The sequence below is a fragment of the Corvus moneduloides genome, chromosome 23, assembly GCF_009650955.1.
Source record: "Corvus moneduloides isolate bCorMon1 chromosome 23, bCorMon1.pri, whole genome shotgun sequence".
Taxonomy (NCBI): Eukaryota; Metazoa; Chordata; class Aves; order Passeriformes; family Corvidae; genus Corvus; species Corvus moneduloides.
Genome location: NC_045498.1, coordinates 7,260,176 through 7,268,126, shown reverse-complemented (window position 1 = coordinate 7,268,126; position 7,951 = coordinate 7,260,176). Strand labels below are relative to the sequence as shown.

The 7,951-nt window shown below is 57.6% G+C and overlaps 1 protein-coding gene across 2 annotated transcripts; it reads left to right on the top strand.

The window, feature by feature from the left end:
• The first annotated feature begins 506 nt into the window (after nucleotides 1-506).
• TCEA3 (transcription elongation factor A3) lies at nucleotides 507-7,344 on the top strand. Of its 2 annotated transcripts, XM_032132373.1 has the most exons (14): nucleotides 508-712; nucleotides 2,184-2,246; nucleotides 2,323-2,443; nucleotides 2,772-2,937; nucleotides 3,201-3,269; nucleotides 3,469-3,537; nucleotides 3,664-3,738; nucleotides 4,009-4,086; nucleotides 4,205-4,359; nucleotides 4,654-4,710; nucleotides 5,575-5,729; nucleotides 6,239-6,385; nucleotides 6,470-6,541; nucleotides 6,679-7,344. In XM_032132373.1, the coding sequence occupies exons 1-14, from the start codon at nucleotides 644-646 to the stop codon at nucleotides 6,685-6,687; spliced, it is 1,305 nt and encodes a 434-aa protein (XP_031988264.1). In that variant the 5' UTR covers nucleotides 508-643; the 3' UTR covers nucleotides 6,688-7,344. The 2 variants fall into 2 exon arrangements, with proteins under 2 accessions (XP_031988263.1, XP_031988264.1); XM_032132372.1 differs by lacking the exon at nucleotides 6,679-7,344 and having other exon boundaries at nucleotides 507-712; nucleotides 2,338-2,443; nucleotides 6,470-6,631.
• Nucleotides 7,345-7,951: the final 607 nt, after the last annotated feature.

Genomic DNA, 7,951 nt, shown 5'->3' with positions numbered 1-7,951 from the left:
ATCATTCCTTCCATCCCCTGCCGTAGTGGGAACACCTTCCACTAGACCAGGTTGCTCCAAGCCTGTCCAACCTGACCTTGGACGTTTCCAGGGATGGGGTATTCAATGTATGGAGTACTCCAGTATAAGAGCTATTCCTATATACTGGAATCCCACGTATATTGGAATATTCCAATACATGGAGGATAAAAATTATTCCCCCAGGGGTCTTGCTGCTGCAGGACACCAACTTTGGGAAGAACAGAGCTTGCGACACACTGCACTGGACCCGTGCCCCCCAGGATTCCCTGTCTAAGCCATCCCGATGGCACAGCCCCATCCCGGGCCCCGTCCCTCGGCACGCCGGGCTCCCCGTGGCCGCCACAGCCGCGTGTCCCGGAGCGCCCCGACGCGCACCTCCCCCGCTCCTGCAATCGTGGCTCTCGGCTATATTTAGCCCTCCCCCGTGCTATTTCGCTTTCCTGGCAGGAGTTTATAACTGGCCGGGACAGCCCCACCTCCTTTCTGCTTTCTCTCCCTTCCCTTCCCTTTCCCCCTTCTCCCCTCCTCTCTGCTCCCTCCCACCCGGCTGCCCAGGGCCCCCCATGCCAGCAGTGCCCAGCTGTGCCCGCAGCCACCATCCTGCTCCGCTGGATCCCCCGGCATGGGGCCCGCTGAGGAGCTGGTCCGGATTGCCAAGAAATTGGATAAGATGGTGGCCAGGAAGAGCACGGTAAGGTGGCCGAGCTCCTCGGGGCATGTGTGCATATTTACACACATATGTATTTTCACATGTGCATATTTACACACATGCTTATTTACATGCATGTTTGAGTGTTGTTGTGCGGCTTGGGAAAAGGAGGGGGTTTGCTCTTCACACCCCTCATGTTGTCCCTGGAGGGGCTGAGTGGGTTTAAGGGGTGCTGCCTATGTCCCCCAAGCCCAGCCTCAGGACATCATAGTCAGCACCCAGGGGATTTAATTTTGCCTCTAATTTGGGGCTCTCCTGCACCCCGTTGCTCCCAGACATTGGGATTTGGGGGTGGGGGGGCGGGTTTGTCCCATGGGTGGCAGCTCTAGACACCGCTCGGCAGTGCCGGACTGTGCGCAACAGGTGTTTGGCCCCCGGCCTGTCCACCAACACCCCATCAGTGCCAGGGCCAGAGGCTCGTATACAAGCAAGGAAAAGCTCTGGGGTGGGGGACATAACACCCCCAACGCCCCCAGCACAGCTGTGCCTGTTGTTGCACAAGTGTTGCAAAGGGAGGGTAGGGCATCAGTTGCTGTTTCATGGGTGGTTTTGGTAGTTGTGTGCTGGGGGAAGCTGGGATCCAGCCCTGCCGCCCTTGTGCCAAGTGAGAATCCATCCAGGGATCCTGGTGAGCCAGTTACATGTGCCAAGCCCAGCCCTCAGAGTTAATATTTGACCGTTTCCACTGGCCTTTGCCCCGACAAGGTGCAGGCTCCTGGCTGGGGGGCAGCACTGCTGTCTCCCTGGATCTGGTGGCATTTTGGGATGCCAGTGCTTGGTATCAAACCAGATCCCGTGGCTCTGCTTGCTGCCAGGAATTACCCAGGGGTCAAGGGACAGGGGTGCTCCACAGCTTTCCTGCTGCACTTTGGGATGGGACAGAGCCAGGATCCAGCTAGAGCAGGGGAATGTCCCTGCACCCATCAAACCAGGGGGGTCTGATCCAGCCCCTCAAGGTGGGACTCCATGGAGCTGGGTCCCAGTGGCGGGGGATACCTGGGAGCTGGTGTCTGCTGCTGGGGCTCTAAATATACCAAGGACGAGGAGGAGGAAGAGAGGGAGGAGGAGGAAGGCTCCATGCTGGACTATCTTTAGCCCAGCTGCCGCCGCAGGATGCAATGCTGGGGCTTGTGTCCCATGGACCTTCACACCCCTGGGTGGAGGACACTGGGGTGTCCCCCAGCTCTCCCTAGCTCCCACCAGCCCAGGTTTTTCTTGTGGATGGGGTTTTCCCAAGTTTTAAGAAAAGCTTCTGCTACCCAGCTGGAGATGTGACCTGGTGCTGGGATGGTCCAGCAGGATTTGGGTGTGGGACTTTTCTGTCCGTGTGTTGACACAGAGGGTCAGGCATTCCCAGGGAGCAGCCCAGGGCTGCTTTGGGTTCTCCTGTCATGCCTTTCCTGGTGTTGCCTGGAGCCTCCTCAAGGGCTCCTGTGGCTTCTCCCTGCTGCAGGAAGGGGCACTGGATCTGCTCAAATCCCTCACCGGCTACACCATGACCATCCAGCTGCTCCAGGTGAGGGGGTTTGGGTGGGGGGACACCCCATGGGGTAGTTCATCCTGTGTCCTGTGCCAGCCAGCACATCCCTAAGGACGTGTGTACCCAGACCACACGGATCGGAGTGGCTGTGAACTCAGTGCGGAAACACTGCTCAGATGAAGAGGTGGTGGCCTCAGCCAAAATCCTCATCAAAAACTGGAAGCGGCTTCTGGGTGAGTGATGCCGGGGGAAGGCAAGAACCCCCAAAAGCCTCAATCCTCCCTGGGCCATCCCCGCACCTCAAGCCCCAATGCTTTCTGGGGGGATGGAGTGGGATCAGTCCAGAGCTGGGATGTGCAGACTCCCATAACCTGTAACCCAGATGCATGGGTTTGGATTTTCCAAGGGCTTGTTTTCACTCTGGGATAGAGTGGTGTAAATCAGTGTGTGCCCCACCAAGGGCTGAGCATCTCCACAATCATTCCCCACCCCAGGATGCAGCTCTGCAGGTACCCTGTCCTGGTTTGGGCTGTGACTGTGACACCCAAATCCTTCCCCCAGAGTCTACCACCACAAAGAAGGAGAAGGACTCAGATGGGAAGAAGGAGAAGGACACAGATGGAGACAGGGAGAAGAAGAAGGGGCTGGATGTTTCCAGCTGCCCCAGTGAAGGGCTGAAGCACGGCAAGGATACGGCTGAGAAGCACAGGGAGAAGCACAAGGAGAGGTGAGGGCTCCTGCCTGCTGTCGGGGGGCACGAGATCAATGAGACCAACCTTTGCTTGGTCCTTAAGAATTTATCCATCTCTGCCTACCCATGGATGCTGGCAGCACCTCTGGAGACCAAACTGCCTCTGGGACAGCACCAGGGCAGTTTTTGGAGGAGGGAGAAGTGGCAGTTTTTTATTTTCTCTTCTCTAAAGCTAATTATTCCTTGGATGAGGTCCGTTTGGACAGTGCTCATCTGACCCCTGCTCTCTCTGTCCCTAGGAAGCCCAGCAAGCCTGACTCTCATGCCACTGCCACCCAGGGCCACTCTGCTGATTCCAACCTGGAGAGGTACCTGCCAAAGGCTGCCCTGACCCTCACGCCAGGCTGTGCCAGGCACTGCCAGCCCAGGAGAGGCTTTGCTGGCAGCCTGGGGATGGTGGGCTTAGGGAAGGGCAATGCAGATGGACAGACTCCAGCTCACAAGTTGCCAGAGTATGCTGGGGTTGCTGAGAGCTTCTCTCCCTTCCTTTGGGCCTCCGTGGTGAAGAGAGTCCAGTGATGGCCAGAGCCCCATTGCATCCTCCAAGAAATCACCTCTGGATGGCAAGAAAGAGAGGTGGGTGCTGGGCTGGGTGAAGATGGGAGAGGCCAGACCCCAGCCCCTCACTGGACTGTGGTTGGGGGTGTGGACCCACCATCTGGTCCCAATCACTGCCCTGTGACGTGGGGTTTGTCCTGCCAGGAGAGCCTCTGCTGACTCCAGGTCGTCAACCATCTCCTCCTCTTCCTCCCCACAGAAGAGACTGTCAGGGGAGAGGTAAGGAGGGGGTGTCCCTGGGCAGCCTGGGGATGCTTCTAGGGCCCCCTTGGGGATGCCCTGACCGTGGAGGGGGTGAGAAGAAGTGGCTGGGAGCCCTGATCCTGCCACAGCACTGGGATATTCCCTGGGAGAAGCAAATCCTCCCCTGGGGAGATTCCTGTTGGCTCCCAAGCGCTCTCATCGATGTGCTGGTGCCTGAGGTCCTGCCACCACTCCCTGCCCCCTCTCTGGTGTCATCCCCACTGTCCCGTTCTGTGCCACTCCCAGGAGAGCCTCTGTGGGCACCAGCCTCTCTCCAGCTCCCACTGGCTCCCAGAGAAACTCCGGTGACAGCAAGGAGGAAAGGTAGGAGAGAGGAGGAAAGGTAGGAGAGACCCACTCCATTTCCAAGGGACCCCGGCAGGTCCCTGTGGCTGTGCCAGGACCCTGCCACCTGCCCATCCCTCTCCATGTGCCCCTGCAGAGCCAACAGCAGCAAGGCCAAACCTGAGATGCCACGAACCCCCACCAGCCCTTCCTTCTCTCCCAGCCCCTGCTTCCTGGCCCCCTGCTATCTCACAGGGGACTCGGTGCGGGACAAATGCATCGAGATGCTGACGGCTGCACTCCGCATGGATGGTGAGCAGTTCTGGGGGTGCTGGACCCCAGACTGGGCTGTCTCTCCTATGGGACAGTCCTAGCGGGAGCATTCAGCCCCAAAAGGAAAGAAAAGGAGGTTGGTAGGGTCTCTGATAAGGGGGATGGACATGAGAATGCATCTTTGTAAGGTTCCAGATGGATAAAAATAGGTATTTTAGGGATGGAGTGTCTGGGGCGAGTACGGTGGGAGAGGTGAGATTTTTTGGAGGAGGTACAGTGAGACCTGGCTGGTTTCACACCTGAAAGTCACCCCTTAACCTCTCTACCCTTTAGATGACTACAAGGAGTTCAGTGTCAACTGCGAGAAGATGGCATCGGAGATTGAAGACCATATCCTTTGGGGGGCTAGGGGTCCCCAGGCTCCATCTGCGGGGGGTGGTCGTATGTGGGCTCAAGAGTGGTACTGGGGACCGGACAGGGTGACAGGGACAAGGACAGACGGTGACGGGGTCTGCTGTGCTCGTTGCCTGCAGAGGGAGCCCAGACCACAGTTAGAGGATGCTGAGGCTGAGGCTGGAGCTGATGCTGAGCAAAGCATCCCCTGAGCACCCGCGGGGGTCTGTGTGTTCCCCCCAGGCCCCTCTGGTCGGGGACCTGCCTTCATTCCCGGGGAAATAAATCCAAACCCAGCCAAAGCTTTTTCCTTGAGCCTGCTGTAGGTGCCTGTATCTCCTGCCAGACCCAGTCTGTCACAACATCCAGGCTGTGCCATGCTGGCCGGGATGGAGCCACCTTTGCCTACCCCCAGCTCAAGGCTTGAGGTTCTCCTGGCAGCCCCCTGAGACTGGAACCAACCCCAGGGTGGTTCCCCTCCTGGGTGCACTTTTTGGTGCATCCCAGACTCTGTGCCTAAAGCTGCTACATCAACCTGTCCATATCCCTGTTCTTTGGGAGGAGGGAGTAGACCGAGTCCTCTGCACCGTGAACTTTTGTCCCAGCACAGGGCTTGGTGACAGTCCCTGAGGTGACAGCCTCACCTGGATGTTAGACATTCCAAGGCAATGCAAAGTCATTTTCCTCTCCACATCTCAAGCTGTGCTTCATCCTCCTAAAGCCAAGGATGAGGACGCTTCCCACAGGGAGGAAAAGCCCCACTGAGATCAGCCACCTCCACATGACCATTGGCCCTGGTGACAGCACCACCCAAGCTGGCACCTCCTCACCTTTCCCCCTTGATTCCTTGACAGACCCCACATATCTTCCAGGAGCTGAAGAGCACAGACATGAAGTATCGCAACCGGGTGCGGAGCAGGATCAGCAACCTGAAGGACCCCAAGAACCCTGGTCTGCGGAGGAACGTGCTGTGCGGGGCCATTGAGCCTGGCCTCATCGCCCGCATGACTGCTGAGGTGGGAAGTGAGGTGGTGGTGCCCATGGATCTCATCCATGCTGCCTCCGTGCTGCCCAAGTGCTGGGTCTTGGCTTGGTGCTGTCCACAGTGGGGTTGTCCCAGCACGTCCCCGTCCCACCCCAGTGCTGGATGAGGCACAGAGAGCATTGGGAGAAAGCTGGCAGCACTGCCGGGTCCCCTCAGAGCCCTACAGACCCCCAGCGCATCACAGATCTGGCTGTGGGATGTCACACTGGCAGGAATCAGGCTGGAGAGTCCCCATTTGTCCTCCTCAACCAGGGTCCACAAATCAGGGTCCTCAGAAGCCGAGTTTCAGGGAGACAGATCCCTGGAGGTAGCAGTTTTAGTTTGCTTTTTTTTTTTTAGTTTAGATTTTTTTGCCTGGGTGGGTCTGAGCCCTCCAGCAAACAGAGAACAGGATTAATCCTGGTTTGGGAGAGGATGGGGTACTTGGCTGTGAGCAGAGCCATGGCCACACTGACCCATCCGGGCCAATGCCGGTGGCAGGAGATGGCCAGTGATGAGCTGAAGAAGCTGCGGAATGCCATGACCCAGGAGGCCATCCGGGAGCACCAGATGGCCAAGACAGGCGGCACCGTCACCGACCTCTTCCAGTGCGGCAAATGCAGGAAGAAGAACTGCACGTACAACCAGGTCAGGCCTGGTCCCCAGGGGACCCTGGTTTGGGGCACACCAGAAGGGTCTCTGCTGAGCTGGTGTGCTGCTGCTCCACCCCAGGTACAGACGCGCAGCGCCGACGAGCCCATGACAACATTCGTGCTGTGCAACGAGTGTGGGAACCGCTGGAAGGTCTGTAACCATCTGGGGAGAGGCTCTGGGCAACCCGACCCTTTCCTAGCCTTCAGAGGTGGCAGAGCCCCCTGAAGTCGGGCTTTGGGGAATGGGTGAGGGCTCACCACCTGCCCTGGGCTCTGCTTCTCCTGCAGTTCTGCTGACGCTGCCGGCGATTGGGCTGGAGGGAACGTGGTGCAAGACAAGATGCTGTGACACCATATTGGGCAGCTGGGGTGGGGAGGAGGGTGGCAGGGTGGCACCAGTCCCTAAACCCCAGCTCTTTGTTCCCTTGCATTGGGCTCCCTCGAACATCCTGGGGAGCCGGCCTCCTGCGAAGTCAAGTTGGCTCGAGAAGGTCCATGCGAATTCAGTGGTTCTTCCCTGCAAATACCTGCCCTTTGATTGGGGTGTGCTGGGATCCCACTGGGATCAGACTCATTCCTGGAAAGGGAGACTGGTACGACCTGGGCAGCATGTCCTTCCCTGAGAGAAATCTGGACTTGGATGATTTGGGAGCAGGAGAGACACTGCCCCATGGACATGGGGCTATGCCTGGGAGCTGAGGGTGGGAGAGGGCCAGGTTTTAACCCAAACACTTTCTTCCTCACCTAAGTGCACACAGAGGGAGGACATGGAGGGGACAGGATGGTTGCTCCAGATGCTGTTGGGATGCCGCCGTGTCCCTCTGCTCTGTGACAAATGGACCATCATCCTGGCTTCAAGGCACTGTGTCCCAGAAAAAATAGGAAGGATGGCAGGGAGAGGAGTGAGGAAAAACCCCTCCAGCCAGAGTAATAAAGGTGTGAACTATCTCTGCAGCACAGACTGTTTCCTAAGGTGGGTCTGGGACCTCTGTCTCAAGTTTATACCTCCCCAGCTCGAGCCTCCAGGTCCTCCAAGATCCTTCACCAAATTCCGACACGTATCTCAAATCCATCAGCCCCAGCCTGGGATATAATCATGGCTGGATGCTCATCTGTCACCTGACTGGTGATTAAAGACCTTAAGGCTGGAACAGTTCCCTGGCTTGGTCTGGATGCTGCAGGCTGCCCCATGGCAGGGCAGAACTTCCACCAACGGCTGGAAGGATTTTCCAGGTACAAGGCATCAGGGACCAGCTGGGAGACATCCCTTTGGCTACAGGAGTTCTGGGATGGAGCCTTGTGGCACCAAGCCCATCCCTCGTTACCACCAGCCTCTTCCAGTGGCAGTGAGGTCTGATGGGGACACCGGAAGGTCATGGTGACCATGGGTGACCATGGATGGGGATGAGGGTGCTGTTCTCATGCTTGTGTGAGCCAAAGTGTGAGAGCAGAGAAGGATGGTGAAGCTGTTAATTAACCTATCATTAATGTTTTAATCTTGGGCTGAGGTGTGAATTTTTTCACAGGCAGTGCCATTTGCAGCCAGACTTGGGTGCTAAAC

Excerpts from the sequence above, each read along its gene's own strand:
- TCEA3 (XM_032132372.1), top strand. The coding sequence starts at position 644 with ATGGGGCCCGCTGAGGAGCTGGTCCGGATTGCCAAGAAATTGGATAAG. Across the intron at positions 2,444-2,771 it reads AAACTGGAAGCGGCTTCTGG|AGTCTACCACCACAAAGAAG; the intron begins GTGAGTGATGCC and ends TCCTTCCCCCAG. Across the intron at positions 3,538-3,663 it reads CTGGATGGCAAGAAAGAGAG|GAGAGCCTCTGCTGACTCCA; the intron begins GTGGGTGCTGGG and ends TTGTCCTGCCAG.